Genomic DNA, 19,554 nt, shown 5'->3' on the forward strand with positions numbered 1-19,554 from the left:
TGTCGCCTCCCCCTAGGTCTAGCTAAAGCGGTCTCTCCCCTCAGTCTGTAGCCCCGCCACCTGCTCGGGCTTCCTCCCTGCCCTTCTCACAGCCTCCCATCTTGCGCCTCAGCAGCTTTGCTGGTTCCGCCTGTCTCCCAACAGAAAGTGAGTTCTTGGGGGCAGCTCCTTGTGGCGGTGGCCTCTGCGGCACCGGTGAGCCGTGACACCCTAACCCTATTCCTCTTCGCGCAGTCCCAGAAAGAGCAGCACTCCCAGCTCCGGCGCCTGCTCCCCACCCCTGAGGAGGAGGCCACAGGCCGGGCTCAGGGCAGGGTTTCTTCACGGCCTTGCTGGGTTCTCTGATAGTGAGAAAGGGCGGTAAAGACTGGAAGGAAAAGAGGAAAGCGGGGTGCGAGGCCAGCGACCCTAAAAGGCCGGCTCTGCGGTGGCGCCCTCTCTCGGGCAGAGCCCTCCAACCCAACCCCCAGCAAAAGCGCGACTCCTACCAATTCCGAGGCGAGGCGTCGCTCTCAGCCGGCTCGGGACCCCAGGACCCGGTCCGAGTGCCCCGCGTCGGCTGGGGGTGCTGGCAGCTGGGCCACGCGGACTCCGGGCCGGTGGCGCACAGGGACTTGGAGGGAAAGGCACCTGGCGCGGCACGTGCTGTCCCTAAGAAGTTGACGCCGCAAGGCGCGTGCAGTCCCTGGCCCACAGTGGCACGAGGGGCCCAAGGGCAACGGCGCACTCGGACCTCCAGGGAGAAGCACAAGACCGGGCGCGTGGTGCGTGCGGCCCCGGGGCAGCGGAGCGTGGAGACTTTACGTGGCACGTTGGCGCCTGGGGCAGTGACGCGAGGGGTCCAGGGCCAGCGGGCACTCGAACCTCCGGGGGAAGCACCTGACCCCATGAAGCTGGCGCGCGGCGGGGCGAGCGCATCCCGAGGGCAGCGGAACGCGGGGACCACGAGGGCAGGCGGGCGGGAGGGCGGGGAAAGGGGAGAGGGCGGCGACTGGGCGTTCGGCTCGTGCGGTCCGGGCCGGGGCTCGGGAAGGCGCCCAGCCGAGCGCTGCACATCCGAGGGCCCGAGCCCAGCCCTGGGCCGCCCGGACGCCTGGGGTCGGCGCCGCGTGTCCCCCGCGTTCCCCGCCGCCGCCGCCGCCCGCGCTCCCCGCCCCGAGCGCCGCCCCTCCCTCCGGCCCGCCTCCCGCCACGCTCCCTCCCTCCTCCCTCGGCGGCTGCCTCGCGGCGCTCCCGGCGCACTCGGAGCCCGGCGGGGACCGGGAGGCAGAGGCCGGTGGCCCTGGGTCCGAGTGCCGGAGCAGAGCGGGGCCCGGGGGCCGAAGTTTGCCGGCGGCTCCGGGAGGTGGCGCGGGTGGCTTCCAGCCCCTGGTCGTGTCCTCGCCGGGACCTGCCGGCGAGCCGCGGCCCGGACAACTCCGCGGTGGGGACGCTGTGCCGCGAACTTGAGGTGGGAACTTGGCGCGCTGCAGCCTCTCCGAGCACCGCCGGACTGGCGGACTCGGGCTCCGGTGGGGGGAGATGCACGTGGCCGTGGCCCCGGCGCCCCAGGGGGGACCCCGAAAGCCACTGAGGGGGGCGGCCGGGACGACAGAGGACCCGGGAACAGTTGCGGGCGGCGGGGTGGAGCGCGCTCGCCACGGTCATGGTGCGGGTCCAGCTTCTTTTCTTCCCAGGGGTCCCCGGGGTGCGAAGTGACAGGGCAGGAGGGGGGGAGCACATCCCGGCTGTGGCAGAGGTTTCTCGCCGTCTCGCGGGAGGATCCAGGGAAGAGAGAGTGTTGGGGGGAGGTGGTAGGGGGGCGTCTGTCACTTGCTCATTCACTCCATCCTTAGGCACCGAAGGGAGCATCCCGTCAGTGGGCTTTATTGAGTCACTCATTAACGCCACAAGCTTTTATTGAGCGCCCACTGTGTGCTGGGCTCTGGGGACTCCTTAGCCTCCGGGGCTCCCTACCCAGAAGGGTCTCAGCCTGGATGGGTTGGAGTCTTCGGATGAGGAAGGAAAAGAGAGAAGTTCATTCATTCATTCATGGATTGGACAAAGATTGGTTGAGCACCTACTGCGCACAGCTCACCATGCCAAGTGCCCAACGTTCATTATTTCATTCATTTAACAGTTACTGAGGCACTGTGCTGAGGAGAGAACCGTGAAGGAGAGGGATGGGATGGGGGCAGGAGAGGATGGAAGCCAGCTTGCAGCTTGGAGAACATCCCCCCTCCCCATGTGTGTAGGCAGAATGTCACTGGACAGGTTGCAGAACGGCCTTTCCTTGGTTCGCCTACTGCATTCATTCTCAAGGGGAGGAGGGGAGGCTGGAATAGGTTGTTGGATAAGAAGAAAAGGTCTTTAAAAAGCTCTTTAGGGGAAGGTGGTAGTGGGGAGGGGGGCTGAGAAACACAACCATACCGATGAAGGGAGGCTCCCACCGATGGGGTGTATTAGTTAAGTTGTCCATTCAGCAGGCATTTTCATAAGCACTTGCTCTTCTTAAGTACATACAGGGTGCCAGGCACCAAAGTCACCGAGGAGAACGAGATGGACACAGAGACCCCGTTTGCTGACCCCTCAAGACAAATGCAGGGGAGGTGGGAGAAGGGAGCAGGAACTGCTCTGATTCATTGTGTGTGTGTTAAGGGGGGAGGGGCTGCTTCTGACTCTATGAATCTAAGCAGAGGTTTATTCACTAGGGTGTGTTTGATACCCACACACATGACTGCAGTCAGAGTCATTTCAGGGAGCCCCCCCGGAGCACGTTTCCAAGGCAGATTTGGCACTGCTGGAGCCTCCAGCCCCAATGCTGGAGCCAGGGGAGGGGCAGGTAGCCAGGACATGCCGGCTTTGTTGAGTGGACTTCTCAGAACCCGTCAGACCTGAGCTTGACCCTGTGTCCTCTGTCTTGGAGCTCTGCAGAGGCACCTGCCGAGCGGGAGGGAGGGAGGGAGGGTGTGTCTGAAAGACAGGTGAGGATGGCCCCTGGGGATTGCCCTCACCAGTCATTCCCTAAGCCAGCCCGTTCCAGTGGAAAGATGTCTGTCATGGGACCCACTCCAAACCCACAGGGGACTATGAGTGTGCTAGAAACAAGACAGCCCTGATTCCTGTCCCAAGCCTTGAGAACCCAGGCTGGGGGAGTCCTGGAGTCTGATTGGGGCAGATCTGGGGGCTAAGCTCCTGTCCCACTGCCATTCTGAATTCTCTGCACCAGCCACACAGCTGGGCTCTGGCAAGAGATGAGGGAGATGCCCCAGGGATCAGAAGAGCAGAGAGATGTGGCCTGGATGTAGGGCTGAGAGACTCAAACCGAGACTAAGGAATTAACCCCCTGGACCCCTAAAAGGTGTCTTGACTGGGCCATCTTTTCTCCATATCCCCCTTCCGAGTATGTGAGGAAGAGTCAACATTTCCAGTTGCCAAAGATATAGGGTCTGGGAATCCACTCTTGGTTGGCTCATTAAACCCAGAGATGGAGCCCCTGGGTGGAAAATGGCGGCTGGAGAAGCCACTCTAAAGAGAATTAATATAAAGGGGGGGGGGGGCAAGAAAGTCTAGCTGCAAGCACTCAATCTCTGCTGGCCACTTTTGTTCCATAGCAGCCAGTATTTGACTGACGAAGTCAGAACATGGAGTGAATGTGCTCCAGATGGGATCCGAATGGCGCCTCAGCTCTTCCCTGCCCTGTGGTCACAGCCTCACACCTGCGTCTCCCCGGCCGGGCGGGCACGCCATGCTCTCCCTCGTTCCTTCCTGCCTTCCCCAGCGCAGCTGACCCCAGACACCTGGCCTCAACACTTGCTAAGGAATAAGAAACGAGGGATTGTTTAAGCCGGTGTCCCCTTCCTGCTGCCCCAAGGTCCTCACTGCTCTCCAAGCCTGTGCCTCTGCTTACGCCTGTGTTCCCAAATTGGGGAGCTGCAAGGAGGCAAAGAGAAACGGACCTTCCGGCTCCCACCCCAAATCCCCTCCTGGTAGAAGGCAAACTGTTATTTTGCCAGAAGCAGAGCGGGGAGGCTCCAGAGGCGGCCTCTGTCTGGGGGAGGGGCGTCTCCGGCATGTTCTCTCTTTGGGCGTGGCGGGGTGGAGGAAAGCGCCCATCTCCCAGCACATAGCCCCCCCACCCCAGTGACTTGGGCCGCAGCTCGCAGGAAGCAGGGCTGAGGTCCAGCATGGTTGGATTGTAACGAGGGAGGACAGGAGGGAACCAAGGAAGGAGAATCCCCCACGCGGGCACAGCATCCCACAGAGGTCCAGCATGTCAGGACCTGGGCCAGCCTAATGGCTGGATCTGTTTTGATTAACGTTTTAATTGAGGATTAATGCGGCATGACCCACCTCTGAGTCAGCCCAGCCAGGAGCCCTAACCCTGACCGATGAAGCTGCACCGGCAGGGGAAGGGCTGCATGGAGAGATCAGTGGGGTGCCCTCGACACCCGATCAAGGTCAGGGGATCACACTAGTTGGCAGGTGTGGAGCGGGGTGGGCAGAAAGAAACCAAAGACCGAGGAGCTCAGGAAAAACTGCTTTTTTTTTTTTTTTTTTAAGAGAGTTGCATTGCACTTGGTTCATTTCTTACTGCCACTTATTACCACTGATTTAGTGGCGGAAAGCCACAAATTTATTACCTTACAGTTTGGGGGGGTCAGAAGTCCAAATGGGTCTCACTGGGCTAACATCAAGGGGGCAGCAGAGCTGTGTTCCTTCTGGGGGGAGAATCCGTTTCTGCCTTTCCCGGCTGCTGGAGGCTGCCTGCCTCCCTGGCTCCTGGCTTTGCATCATTCCAACCTCTGCTTCTGTCATCACATCTGTTTCTCTGACTCTGATCCTCCTGCCTCCCTCTTATAAGGACCCTTGTGTGACATTGGGCCCACCGGTCGATCCAGGGTCATCTCCCCATCTCAAGGCCCTCGGTTTAATCACAGCAGCATAATCTCTTTGGCCATGTTAGGTAACATATTCACAGGTTCCATCCAGGGCTTGGGACATGGGCATCTTTGGGAGGCCACTATTCTACCAAGCACAGGAACGTGCCTCATCAGTTTACATTGCTGACGGGGAAACTGAGGCCCAGCCAAGCGAGTGACTTGACTTCAGTGCCAGGTGAGATGGAGAGCCGGCACTGAGGTCCAGCCCTCTGGAAGGAGTTGTCTGCTTCACGTTCCTCCTCTGAGAAAGGAAATGCGAGGGGAGGAGCGGGCAGGGGAGGTGCCAAGCGTGCTGTGCAGAAGCCATTGTAGCAAGCACAGAGCCCTTCTAATGTGCCAGGCATGGCTCCAGGCACTTAGGAGGAGAGTTTGATGATGATTACCCCCACTTTACAGCTGAGGACACTCAAGCACAGAGAGGTGAAGTTATTTGCAGAGGGCTGCACAGGTGGTAAATGGTGAGCCAGGCAGCGTGGTCCAGAGGCCACACCCTCACCCCTGGCTGGTGCCTGTCTACACCATAGGAGAGTTTGGCCAGAGACCAAAATGGCAACTGGGAACTTGACGCAAGCAGGAGTTTTGTTGATTTCTTACTCTCCTCTTGTGCAAATACGCAGTAGGAATAAAGATGTTTCCCCAGCTATGGGCAGTTGCCTGCTTCTCCCCATCCGCAAAGACTTTTCAAAAGCTTGTGCATAGAAAATAGAGACGAGAGACCCCGTCCCTGGCTTGCTTCTGGTGCTGGACACCCTCCCCACTCCACCAGGAATGAGCAATGCAGGGGCCCAGTAAAATGCAGAGTCAGAGAGGTTTGCTCAGAATCCCACAGACCTAGTTGGAGTCTGGTTTCATCACCAGAGTCCTGGGTTTTCACTTCTCAAAGCCTCAACTTCCTCATCTGTAAAATGGGGGAGTTCATAGTAACACCTGCCTCTTAGGGAAGGACGTGGGCTCGCACAGTTAAGGCTCTTCCACAGCGCCTGGCGCCTAGTGTGTGATTACGGGAGGCTGTGACGTGTGTTGCTACAGCACTGTGAGTGGTTGGTGCTCTCTCTGCATTCCCCCCTCCTGCTCAGAAGAGGGACACGCCTAGGACTGGAAGAGTGGAGTCGAGAGAGGACAGCAGTTTGTCAAAACCCTGGAGAGACCCAAGAGGTGTCTTAGCAGTTGGCATCAGCACATAACAGTTTGTGGAATCCTTCCTGTCCTTGATGGGATGTGGCCGTGGGGATGAGAGATCAAGTGACAGTGATCAGACCTGCAGCAAACCTCCATTCACCACATCCTCATAACAACCAGGTAAGGTCGGCACACTTATCCCCACTTTATAGGGGGAAACAGGCCCGGAAGAGGGCCGCGCCTCAGTAGGTGCAGACGGCTGTATCAGGCCGAATGCGTATTAACAAAAGCAGCAGTAACAGCCAGGCAAGCTGACTTAGACCTTCCTCCCATCCTGCTCCCCACGCCTGAGTCCTACCCGCCAGGCCCTGCACCCCACCCTCAGTCAGATGCTGACCACAGAGCAGCCTCATGGTCGGGGGGGAGGGCTGCCCCTCAGAACTCCTCCTGGCTTCAATGCTCACTTCTCTTTGGAAATGTATACTCAGCCGTCCATCATAGCCCGTGAACATCATCTTTCTCCCAGGAAGAAGGAAAAGAAATTGCATGGGGAGTGTCATCGGATCTGTGGGCTCACAAAGGGGCATTTGATCAAGGCAGCCCCAGGGCAGAAGGTTTTTCTCTCTAAACAGAGGGTCTCCACTTCTCCAGTGAAGCTCCCCTAGCGTGGGATCCACAGAGCCTTCCGGAACCCCAAGGAGATTGAGCAGTTGGGCAGGAGGCTTCCTGCCAAAGCCCAGAGCAGCTAGAGGGTCTGCAGGCTTTCCGGGCCCCTCCCTTTCCTCTCTCTCAAATGTCAGCAGGCTCTCAGGGAGCCTAAGAAAATGCCAATTCCTGGGCCTCCCCCTTGGGGATTCTGATGGAGAGGCTCCGGGGAGGGGCCTGGGAATCTAACTCCACTGAGTCCAGGGAGATTCTGAATGCAGTGGCTTGATTTTTTTCGTATTCTTTTTTCTAAAACCTAGATTAAAACCCAGGGTTGTGCTAACCACACTCTACTTCATACCACTCTTCATCCCTGGCCTGTGCCAGGCCACCTTAGGCACTGTTCCCTTCATTCCAATCCCCACACTTATTCCCCTCCCCCTGCCCTCCCAGGCACCCTCCCTGTGGTTGATAGAGGTCCTTACATGTGCTCAAGTCTTTGTAAAATATGTAATGTTGTGTGTGTGTTCATTTACATAAATAGCATAGTGCTATAAACTTCTGTTTCTTTTTCCACTCGGCACCATGTTTTTAAGATCTAAATGTGTTGCTAAACCTACATCTAGTCCGTTGCTTCTAATTCCTGTGCAACCTCCAGGCATCCGCCATCTGCATCGCTTGTTCATTTCCCCCCTGGGAGGGACACTGGGAGACCTCCTAGCACCAAAGCAACACAAGCTGCACATTCTTGTGCCTTGTTCCTCGCTTAGATATGAGTCCCCAGAAGCAGATGCTGAGTCAACTATTTGAGTGTAAATAATATATTACAGACCATGTCTATCACACCCCCTATGGACCCAGGTCTGAGGAATATACCAAAGAGCGGGTTTCCTGGGTCATAAGGTACATTCCCCTCAGTACCCCTGATGGCTTTCCCAGAGGCTATACCAGACTGCACTCCCTCCAGCAACGGGCTCTGGGGGTCAGAAAATGCTGGGTTCCAGTCCTGCTTGATCAGGTCAAGAGAGGAGTCACAGTTGGCTGGTGGAGGGGGAGGACGACAACCCCCCCATAGCTAATAATAATACAGCAGGCCCACTGAGGGTCCACAGGGTGTCAGGCATTGGGCCAAGCACATCACCTGTGAAATCTGCTTTAGTCCTCAGCATAACTCAGGGAGGTTGGAGCAACTCATATTCCCATTTTACAGAAAAGGAAACTGCATCTCAGAGGCAGGACATGACTTTTCCAAAGTCACAGAGCGACTGGGCTTGAACCCAGATATTCGGACTTCAGAGCTAGCGGGCTCTTCTGCTTCCCCGTCTTGGGGTAGTCAGCAAGTTGCCCCCCAAGCTGGAGTCTAACCAGCTTTTTCTCAACATCCCCTGTATTTGTCTCCTATTGCTACTCTAACAGATCACCACAAACTGAGTGATTTAAAACAACACGAACTTCACAGCATTGTAAATCAACTATACTCCAAAAAAAAAGTTAATAATTTTAGAAACCACGAACTTACTACCTCACACTTCTGGAGAAGAGAGATCTCAAATGGGCATTACAGGACTAAAATAAAGGTGTGGGCAGGCTGCGTTCCTTTCTGGAGGGTCTAGGGGAGAGTCCATTCTTTGCCTGTGTTGGCTTCCAGAGGCTGCCTGCTTTCCTTGGCCCATGGCCCCGTCCATCTTCAAAGCCAGCATTGGCCAGTCGGGTCTTTCTCGCAGCATTGCATCACTCTGATGCACCCTCCTACCTCCGTCTGCCGTCTTTTAAGGACTCTTGTGGTTGCATGGAGGCCCTAGAGAATCCAGGAAAATCTTCCCACCTCAAAGGAAGCTGATTAGCACCCTTATTTCCATCTGTAAGCTTGATTCCTGCTTGCCACATAATCTAACATATTCAGAGGTTCTAGGGGTTCGGATAAGGACACGGACATCTTTTGGGTGGGGCAGGGTGGGGATTGGGGGTATTATTCTGCCTACCATAGCCCCCTTAGTGGTGTCTACCCACACTGACCACTTGGGCCTGGGGTGGAGTGCACCTTCAGCAGGGAAGTGGGTGCTGGGCAGCGGGCACTGAGCACAGGGAATACCGGCTTCTGGGCTTTGCCATATCTCTGCTAGCCTGGCCCTCCTGCCCACCCCAGCCCAGCCAGGTCAAAGCTACCAGCTAATACCATCCCCTCCCCGACCACACATGATCATCAGGTCAGCTTTGGTGGTCTGACACCACCCATCCATCCACGTGCGAGGCCCCCATCCCTGCTCTCTCCCCCTGATTTGCCCACACCCTCTCCTGTCCATCATCCCACAGCCAGGAAAGGCTGCCTCTAACTCAGGCCTCATCACAGCACCACCTATCGGTCACCTGGGTGAATGGCACCACTGGAATCATCCTGCAGCCTAGTCTTTCCCCCTCACCACGCTCCAGTCCTGCAGCAGGTCCTGTCAGCTCTTCCACCAAAGTCCACCCCAAATCCATCCAATTCTCCAGACCCCTCCACTGATCCAAACCTCGATGGTCTCTTTCCAGAATGACTACAGGGGCTTCCAGCCTGCTCTCCCCAACCCAGCCTGAATCTTCTCTTGAGGATGCCTCGCCCACGAGGAATAAACCCCAGCTCTGTCTGATGCCTGCCGATGCCCCCACACACATCTTCTCCTACCTTCCCCTCACTCACTCTGCCCAGCCACTCGGGCTTCACTTTGGCCTTTGACCATCCAAGCCCATCCCCAGGTCGGGGAGCAGGCTCTGCCCCCCCAGGGTCCCCTCCTCCAAGAAGCCCTCCTGGGTTAGCCCTCCAGCTAACATTGACCCCCAGTCATTTCCCATCTGTCACCTTGTTCTGTTTGCATCACAACACTCACTACAGCCTGTGTACTTACTTAGAGACTGTCTCCCCCACTAGAATGTCACCTCCGTGAGGACAGGGCTGGGCCTGTCTTGTCCTCTGCGGTGCCTCCAGACCTAGCCCAGTCCGACACATGATAAGTGTTGACTGAATGAATGACAGCTCCCTCAGGACTCCTCCTCCTCTTCCCCACCATTGGAGCCCCTTTCTCAAATGGCTTCCTCTTCCCAAGTAGACATATAGACCCTACGAGGCAAAATCACTGAATTTCACCATGCTCGAGAACTGACAGGCCCAACACTAGGGAAATTTTAAAAGATCAGCCTTTTTGTGAGGGTATCAGGCTGGGTGAAAAGAAGCATTATATTCCAGAAGCAGGACTTTGGAGCCTGTTTGATCTATGATCCTCACCCGAGACTCTAGTGTGCAGGAACTCTCACCCCACACCCATCAGACTGGGTAACCCCAAGACCAAAGGCTCAGGAGAAGTGTGCCCACCCCTCGCTTAGCAAATTCCAGCATCTGGGCCTCCCAAGGGCCCTCTGGCCCTCTGCATACAAGCAGCCTGAACGAAGCAAGCTTTTTCTCTCCTCTCCATACTAACAAGTCTCTGAGACAGGACAACTTTCCACACAGGAGGCTGAGGCTTTAACTCACAACCGGCATGGGTCATGAGAGAAAAAAAATGAGGAATTGTTAATTGGGGGAGCTTTCTGCTGGAGGGAAATCGAGGAGGGTTGAAAGAAGAAATTCTGCAAGAAGAGAAGTGATTACAGATGTGGGGTTTCACAAGAGCTCTCCAGGGCTTGCAGGATGAGAGGAATATTCCTTTGCCTTCATCACTATTCTTGCCAAACAGAAAGTCGTTTTCCCTCTTGTCTTTGGATAAAGCAGCAGAGCTGAAAAGTGGTCTCACTTAAAAGCGATCTTTCTCCTTCAAGGGATTCTGGCAGGCTTTGCCTGAGGAGATGAGTTCCAATTTTAGGTGAAGTTAAAAACACTCAACCCTTTAAAATCAAATCATTTTTTTCAAACACGGGTGTACCCTAGTTTTCCAAAACCTGATCTGTGAAACTATAGCTTGCCCCAAAGATAAATGAGTGGAGTGATGATTTGCTTTTGTGAAAGAATTTCTGTTAGGAAGGCGCCCCTTTCAGATGTGGAAACCGCCGTGGCTCCTGCCAAACACTGCTTCTTGGGCTTCCCTGGTGGCGCAGTGGTTGAGAGTCCGCCTGCCGATGCAGGGGACACGGGTTCGTGCCCCGGTCCGGGAGGATCCCACATGCCGCAGAGCGGCTGGGCCCGTGAGCCATGGCCGCTGAGCCTGCGCGTCCGGAGCCTGTGCTCCGCAACGGGAGAGGCCACAACAGTGAGAGGCCCGTGTACCGCAAAAAAAAAAAAAAACACTGCTTCTCATCCATGCAGGGCTGCGTGTATGTGTGTGCACCCACATGTGTTTCCCCTGAACATGTCCATAGCACAGATGGACACTCAGGTATCGGAAATAGGTTTCGATTTGTAATTGATAGGCTTTGCTTGTACCACTTGCATCCATGGGGAATTGAGCTGGGGGAGGAATGGTGATTTTTAAAAGCAAAGTATTAGACTCTTACTACTTTTCCCTGGATCAGCTGAATTCTGGAGAGCTCTGTTGCTGTCATGTAGGGGTCTCAAACTCAAATGCCTACAGGGGCCAGGAAGGAAACATACAGGAGAGAAGTAAAGTGAGTGTTAGGAAGACAACAGCGAGGGTTAGGGACTGTGGTGGATTGTAGCGTTCATGCCCTGCCTAAAGGGGGCAGTCATTTCTCAGCTGGAATTTGGGCCAAATATTACCAGTCTGATTTTTCAAAAGAAACCAAGATATATGAATTTTTACATGAAATGTCTCCATTTCCAAAATCTTCTCCAAGCCAGGCAAAATATTTGTGAACCAAATGCAGCCCATGAGCTATGAATGAATAAGCGATCTCATTTTAGTGGCACAAACCCTTAGCTTTGAGGGTTGGGAAGGAAGAAGTCTATAGAAGCTGAGATTTTGACCTCAGTTTCTCAGAAGTGCCCTCATCGTGTTGGCCTCACCAACAGGAAACGTACTTATTTGTTGAGCATTTCTTGGAGCTTTTACACTGCTGGGCACAGGGATTCAGAGATGAGTAAAGCACACTCTTCCCCCAGGGAGCAAGCAGTCTACTAAAGGAGCCAGGCTTGCACACAGATCATTCGAAAACAGGTGACAAGAGCAGTGAAGATAAACTGGGCGGGGGGGGGGGGGCTGACATTCGATTTAGCTGGAAGAGCCAAGGAGGGCTTTCTAGAGGAGTGAGTATGCCTGTCCAATTCATTCCTGTATCCTCAAGATGATGTTTACTGATATATGAGCAAACATGGCACTGTTGTGATAACTGTGCATTTTTTGGACATTGACCCTGATTTATGGCAAGTGATAGCAGTTTTCCACGTATGGAAGGAATACAAGGTGTCCGTTTGAGTTAAATACTAATAAGAATAATAGACAGTCGGAGTTCTCTGGTGGCCTAGTGGTTAGGATTCCAGACTTTCACCGCCATGGCCCAGGTTCAATCCCTGGTTAGGGAACTGAGATCCTGCAAGCCACGTTGTATGGCCAAAAAAATAAATAAAATAAAATAATTTTAAAAATAATAGTAGACAGCAAGTACTGAGTACCTACCATGTCCCAGGCACTGTATTAAGTGGTCTTAGACAGTACATAATTCATTGAATCCTCTCAGTAATCCTGTGAAGTAGATCATATGGTCATACCCATTTTACAGATGAGGAATTGAAACACATTGAGGTCGAGTAACTTGCCCAGGCCACGTGGCTCCAAAATCTATGCTCATAACCACAACAGCAGACAGACATTTCTTACTCACAGTTCTGGAGGCTGGGAGTCTGAGATCAGGGTGACAGTATGGTCGGGTTCTGATGGGGGCTCTCTTCCTGACTTGCAGGTGGCTACCTTCTCACTGTGCCCTCACATGGGACCTCTAGTGTCTCTTCCTCTACTTACAAAGGCACTAATCCCACCACGGGGGCTCCACCCTCATGACTTTATCTAAACCTAATCACCCCCCAAAGGCCCCACCTCCTAATGCCAACCCATTGGAGGTTAGGGCTTCCCCCTGTGAATTGCGGGGAACACAATTCAGTCCATATCAGCAAATATCTGCAGAATCAGCATCATCCGCGGAGACTCAGGAGTCACTGTGGGTCTTTCCTCCCCTCTCCCCCCAGGCCCGAGAGGGATGTGAAGGCCCAAAATGACCCTCTTACCGGGAGACAATTCTGATTACGACTACAGCGCGCTGAGCTGTGCCTCCGACGCCTCCTTCCACCCGGCCTTCTTCCCCCAAAGCCAATCACTCAAGGGCGTCTTCTACCGCCGAGCCCAGCGGCTGCGGCCACAAGACGAGCCCCGCCAGGGCGGCCAGCCAGAGGACCGCAGGCGCCAGATCATCATCAACGTGGGCGGCATCAAGTACTCGCTGCCCTGGACCACGCTGGAGGAGTTCCCGCTAACGCGGCTGGGCCAGCTCAAGGCCTGCACCAACTTCGATGACATCCTCAACGTGTGCGATGACTACGACGTCACCTGCAACGAGTTCTTCTTCGACCGCAACCCGGGGGCCTTCGGCACCATCCTGACCTTCCTGAGGGCCGGCAAGCTGCGGCTGCTGCGGGAGATGTGCGCCCTGTCCTTCCAGGAGGAGCTGCTCTACTGGGGCATCGCCGAGGACCACCTGGACGGCTGCTGCAAGCGCCGCTACCTGCAGAAGATCGAGGAGTTCGCTGAGATGGTGGAGCGGGAGGATGAGGACGACCCGCTGGACAGCGAGGACCACGAGAGCGAGGGCCCCACGGAGGGCGAGGGCCGCCTGGGCCGCTGCATGCGGAGACTGCGCGACATGGTAGAGAGGCCGCACTCAGGGCTGCCCGGCAAGGTGTTCGCCTGCCTGTCGGTGCTCTTTGTCACCGTCACCGCCGTCAACCTCTCCATCAGCACCTTACCCAGCCTGAGGGAGGAGGAGGAGAAGGTAAGAGCCCAGGACCACTCTCCTCCCAGAAGTGCACAGCCTTCTCACCTGCACTGTCACCTCCTCCAGGAGGGCTTCCCTGACTGCACTGGCTGAGCAGCACCCCAGTCCATCACTGTGCTTACATCTGTTTATAAGTGTGTTTACATGTGTGTTGCCCATCTCCACGTTCAAACACAAGCTCCATGCCTGTGCAGGTCTGCGCTGTGCCCCGCCCCCCGCCCAACATTTTCCAGCAGGGAGGAGGAACTCAGCCACTCTCTGTTGGATGGATGGATGATGTGATTTATGATGTACCTGGCCGCAAGCTAAGCACATGACATATACCATCAAAAGTTATTTCACCAACTTGCATCCTTTCCCAGCCTTCCTAATTCCCTTGCATGAAAATATCCCAGAAAGCTTTTTTGGGTCCTGAATATGAGTTTTACTGATAGATGTGTGTGTGTGCATATGACCTCAAATAGTGAGCATTTCATTCTGTTAAATAAGAGAATTCCCATCAAGTGTTTACTCCAGGGCCTGATGGGGTGTGTGTCCAATTCTCAGGGATACCACTCACTTAGCCAGCAGTTACTATAGGAGCCAAGGGCTGGGCTGCCACTTTGCATCTTATCTTCTCAGCGAATCTTCCAGCATCCTGGTATGGGAGGTGTTCTCACACCCACTTGACAGCTGAGAACACTGAGGCAAAGCAGCTTGCCCAGACCCAGGTCTGAATGAGTCCCTAGTCTGGTTCTTAAACATGGAAGTATGGGTGCCACATGGCAGCCTGAGACCTCATCTAGCCCCACAGTTCAGCCTCCTTATGTATGAGACCCTCAGCCTTTGAGCTGGGACCTTTTCCCCATACATAGGGGTTCTGGAAGCAAGTCTCAAGACAGACCAAAAGGTTCAGATGGTGCAAATTGTGTAGGCATTGGAGAAATAGGTAGTATGGTGGTAGGAGCTCAACATAAGTATCATGCCAGCCAGCATTTATTGAGCACTGGCTGTGCACCCTGCATGTGCTAGGGGCTTTACATGAACTCTCTGATCAAACATTAGAACCACTCACCACGTGAGGGTTTTTCCACACACATATATCATGGAAAAAGTAGCAATAGTGTTGCATTTATAACTCCCAGGGAGTTTCTGGCACTTCTTTTTTAATCCATTGAATTTTAAAAACCAGTGTTAAGAAAACAGCACTCAACCAGTAAAATGAACTTTTGAGAAGCATAAGGGGTAGTAATGAAGGGGGCAGGGCTAGAGCCAGACGGCCTGAATTTGAATCCCACTTCGTCCACTCTGGCTGCGTAACTGTAGGCAAGTTACTTAACCTCTCTGTGCCTCAGTTTCCCTACATGTCCAAGAGGCTGTGAACAGGCTCACCTCACAGCACTTGAGGGTTCAGTGAATGGGTCTATGGGAAGTGACTGGAACATTGCCTGGCGATGTGCGTGCAGGAAGTGCTCACTGTGAGGATTATACATGCCTACCAAAAAAAGAGAAAATGCCCATCATTTGAGACCTGTCTGGAAGCACCTGTATTTAGTGGAGATTTCTTCTTGGCTCCAACATACACAATACTGATTTTATCAGGAAAATACTAACAAAGCCACAGTTTTATTCAACTTCTGATATTTGCTTTAAAAAAAAAGATACCCGGCCTTTTTCATGACTCAGTAAAAATGCTGTTCTTCTGCTTCATTTGGGGGACCAGTGGGGTTCACTGTTTCACCTGAGCACACGTTTAAGTGCCTACTGTATTCAGGCTCCACAGGGCAGACAGGGTGACCAGAGTGAATCTCCAGATTCAGGGAGCTCAGGTCTAGGTCACAGCCCCGTGACCATAAGTATGACACACAAGCCAAGGGGGCTCTTGTGAGAGGACCACCAACTGTGCTGGGGATACTTGGAGGGGAAGCACTCCAGGAAGGCTTCCCAGAGGAGGGGGCTTCCTGTCCCAGAGGTCTGAGACCTCAAAGCCTCACCGAGTACTAGTTCACCTCTCCAGCCTCTCACATATTCCTAGAGGAAGAGCTAGCAGAGAAGTTCTGGTAGAACCCAGCTGTGCCCAGGAACCGACAAGATGCCCCAGGTAGAACCATTTGTGCCTTCCCTCTCTGCCAAAGGCCCCTTTGAGGTTGAGGTCCAAACTCACTGGGGACGGTCCACCGTCCAGTTGTATTGCAGACCAGAGCAACAAGCTGGCAGCCCACATGACAGATGCAGTGCACAGATGTGTTTGAGTGAACCATGGAGTGCTTTCTTTGTATTGAATTGTCACAACATTTAAAACCCAGGAGATTTCATGTAAAACTGCAAATTTCCAGCTTCTCTTGAAAAACTCGGTGAGGCAACCTCAAGACTGAATTCTCCTGGGACAGCCATCAGGGGGCGATGAGCCAGATGGCTGCGCTCCCCAGCAGGCCTCCACCCCACCTGGGCCACCTCCGCCGTTTTCCCTTTGCCTGCCTGGCCTTCACCTGACACCCCGTCTAAACACCAGGCCAGGGCTCTTCCGTCCATCCTGGTAACAAATATGAATTGATCACTGGGCGCGTGCTGGGCCTTTCCAGGCACTGGGGTCCTGAGAGTGAACAATACACAAACTGTCCTGCCCTGTGGGGCTACAGTCTCCTGGGGCAGTGGGACAGGCAGGCAGGGCTGAGACAGATGATAAACATGGTAAATAAGTAACTTACTGAGCATATTAAAAGATGATGAGCATTACGATCAAATAGAGCAAGATAAAGGGAATTGGGGTACCGGACAAAGTGGGGGGGGGCACTTAAACAGGGCAGGTCCCAAAAGCCCTCCCTGGGAAGGTGATATGGAAGCAAAGAGCTGGAGGAAGGGAGGGCAGAGAGATACGGGTGTCTGTGGGAAGAGGAATCCTGCAGGGAAAGTCAAGAAAAGTCAACGCTGAGCTGGGGGTGAGCCTGGGGTGTTGGAGGAGCAGTGAGGAGGCCCGTGGGGCTGGAGCAGGTTAGCGAGGCAGGCAGGGGGCAAGGAAGTGGGAGAGGTGGTGGCTTGGCCACCTGTGCCCCTGGGGGACTTGAGCCATCTCTCGGAGCCACGGAGGATGCTCAGCAAGGAGGGACAGGATCCGATTCATGTTCTGAGTCCCTCTGGCTGTGTGTGCGAAATGGACTGCAGGGACCAGGGAGCCCAGGGAGGAGGTGCCTGCAACTGTGCAAGTCAGAGAGGGCGGTGGCTGGACCCAGGTGGGGCAGGGGACAGAGTGAGAAGTGCTTTGACTCTGGAATCATTTAAAATGAAGCACCAGTGGGATTTCATGAGGATTACAGGGGAGGCGTCAGGATGAGGCCAAGTCTGTCCTGAGCACCCGGAAAAATGGGATTGCTGAGCGCTAAGAAGGGAATCCACAGGTGGGCAAGCGTGCAGGCAATCAGAAGCCCAAAGAGACTAGATCTTAAATGTTCTCAACACAATAAACAGAACGATAATTATTCATATTGCAATATATAAAGGTATCAAATCAACTCATTGTACACCTTACATTTGTACACCATGTTATATGTCAATTACATCTCAATAAAAATAAATTTTAAGAAGAAATAAATCAGGAGCCCGTTTTGGGACATGATGAGTTTGAGACACCTATCAGACATCCCAGGAGGCAGCCCGTCTGGGGTCTGGAGTTCAGGGGCGAGGTCTGGGCTAGAGAGAGATTAGGGATGGTCAGTGTTGAGAGGGTACTTCAAGCCCTAGGTCTGCACGGGATCAACCAGGGAGTGAGCATAACCAGAGAAAGAGAGGACTCGGGGCCGCAGGACATGGACAGGCATCATGCCCAGACCACCCTTCACCCGGGTAGCCCAGCCAGGACAGAGCCCCGCGCTCCTTGCTGGTGGGACCACTGACCTGTCCCCTCTCTCCCAGGGCCAGTGTTCCCAGATGTGCCACAACATCTTCATCGTGGAGTCCGTGTGTGTGGGCTGGTTCTCCCTCGAGTTCCTCCTGCGTCTCATCCAGGCGCCCAGCAAGTTTGCCTTCCTGCGGAGCCCGCTGACGCTGATTGACATGGTGGCCATCCTGCCCTACTACATCACCCTGCTGGTGGACGGCGCCGCCGTGGACCGCCGCAAGCCCGGCACAGGCAACAGCTACCTGGACAAGGTGGGGCTGGTGCTGCGGGTCCTGCGGGCGCTGCGTATCCTATACGTCATGCGCCTGGCCCGCCACTCGCTGGGGCTGCAGACGCTGGGGCTCACGGCCCGCCGCTGCACCCGCGAGTTCGGGCTCCTGCTGCTTTTCCTCTGCGTGGCCATCGCCCTCTTTGCCCCCCTCCTCTACGTCATCGAGAACGAGATGGCCGATAGCCCCGAGTTCACCAGCATCCCTGCCTGCTACTGGTGGGCCGTCATCACCATGACAACTGTGGGCTATGGCGACATGGTACCCAGGAGCACGCCTGGCCAGGTGGTGGCGCTCAGCAGCATCCTCAGCGGCATCCTCCTCATGGCCTTCCCCGTGACCTCCATCTTCCACACCTTCTCTCGCTCCTACCTGGAGCTCAAGCAGGAGCAAGAGAGGGTGCTGTTCCGGAGGACCCAGTTCCTCATCAAAACCAAGTCGCAGCTGAGCAGCGTGTCCCACGACAGTGACATCTTGTTTGGAAGTGCCTCCTCAGACACCAGAGACAACAACTGAGCCCAGAGGACACACCCCGCCACCGCCACCGCCAGGACACCCCCAGCCCCACCCGCCCTCTGAGGCTTGAAGCTATCGCCATCACTACAGAAGCCTTCAAAGGCACGTGCTGCTTCTGAGCGCAGCCCTGGCCTAGGAGTGACCGAACCACGCCCCAGGGAGGATGTCCCAGCATCCATCCACAGGGGGTCCCTGGTCCTCAGAATCCAGAAGTGAAGCCCAGCACACAGCCCTGTCGGTCCCCCCGCCCGCCCCAGCCCCGATGCCTGTTTCCTAATAAGGAAATGGCTTGTTCTTTCCACCATGTAAATAATATGCCCAGCAAAGACTTGCTTTCTGGGGCTGCCTAGAGAAAAAATACAAACATCAGCAGCTACACGTCTGTCTTTAGTGTGGATCATGTGCAATTAAAGAAAACCGGTGAAAAAGAGAGAAAAAGCCTTCCATGGAGCTCTCTTAAGAGAGGAAACGGCGCTTCCCAGCAAGGCCAGCCAGTGTGAGAACCAGAAGTAAAAGGGCCTGTTTCCTTGGGTCCTTCATGCTTGGTGGGGTCCCCGTGGGGTTGGAGGAGAACAGGGCAGGTACCTTTGGGAAACTGCTGGTAAAGACTGCAGTCCCTTGCTCTTCTTTCTCTTTGATTCCTCCCACCTCCAGGCCTCTCTTTCCCTCCTTTTTCCTTCTCTCCCATCTGCTGTTCTCCTCTTTTGCACCTTAAGGCCTGTTTCTCAAACTTTTCCCCCAAGGCACCCCTAACAGCCAAGTAGACAGCAAGTCAGCATTGCTGACTACAAAGGTGAAATCACTTCATTTTCTCTTTTAAAAAAATAGTGTGGATTTTTAAATTCTATGCCACATTTATTTTCATTTAAAAAAAATGCTTCAGACGGTTTATCTGAATCTAAATGTAAACCTAGATGACATTAGGTTGATGCTTTGGGAAGGTGGACCACAGTTTCCTGGGCCATCTGACAGCATAGTCTGAAGCCCCCAAAGGCCTCCCTGGGCCCCTCAAAGACCTACAGAGCACCCACCCGACCAGGAACACCTCCCGATCTCATGCAGTGTGGATGGTGCCAGGCAGAGAGGGAGCCCCAGGGCAGCCCACCAGATTTACTCTGCTTGCAGAGTTCAGAGCCCCTCGGTGCCAGTCTGGAAAGGGGGCTTGGCGCCCAGGTGGCGGTCACACGCCTGCCTTCCGCCTCACAGATACCGCGGCATCGCTGGCTTCTCCACCCCAAACACCTGCTGCCTTGGCCCCGGCCCCTTCCCTCAGCCAGCTGCGGAAAGCAAGCTCTAA

General features: G+C 54.6%; 1 protein-coding gene across 1 annotated transcript; it reads left to right on the forward strand.

The window, feature by feature from the left end:
• Window positions 1-1,246: 1,246 nt before the first annotated feature.
• KCNG1 (potassium voltage-gated channel modifier subfamily G member 1) lies at window positions 1,247-18,603 on the forward strand. Its single transcript, XM_081256708.1, has 3 exons — window positions 1,247-1,450; window positions 12,796-13,595; window positions 17,487-18,603. The coding sequence occupies exons 2-3, from the start codon at window positions 12,822-12,824 to the stop codon at window positions 18,255-18,257; spliced, it is 1,545 nt and encodes a 514-aa protein (XP_081112834.1). The 5' UTR covers window positions 1,247-1,450; window positions 12,796-12,821; the 3' UTR covers window positions 18,258-18,603.
• The last annotated feature ends 951 nt before the right edge of the window (window positions 18,604-19,554 follow it).

Source organism: Mesoplodon bidens (genome assembly GCF_964165515.1).
Source record: "Mesoplodon bidens genome assembly, chromosome: 15".
In the NCBI taxonomy this organism is placed as follows: domain Eukaryota; kingdom Metazoa; phylum Chordata; class Mammalia; order Artiodactyla; family Ziphiidae; genus Mesoplodon; species Mesoplodon bidens.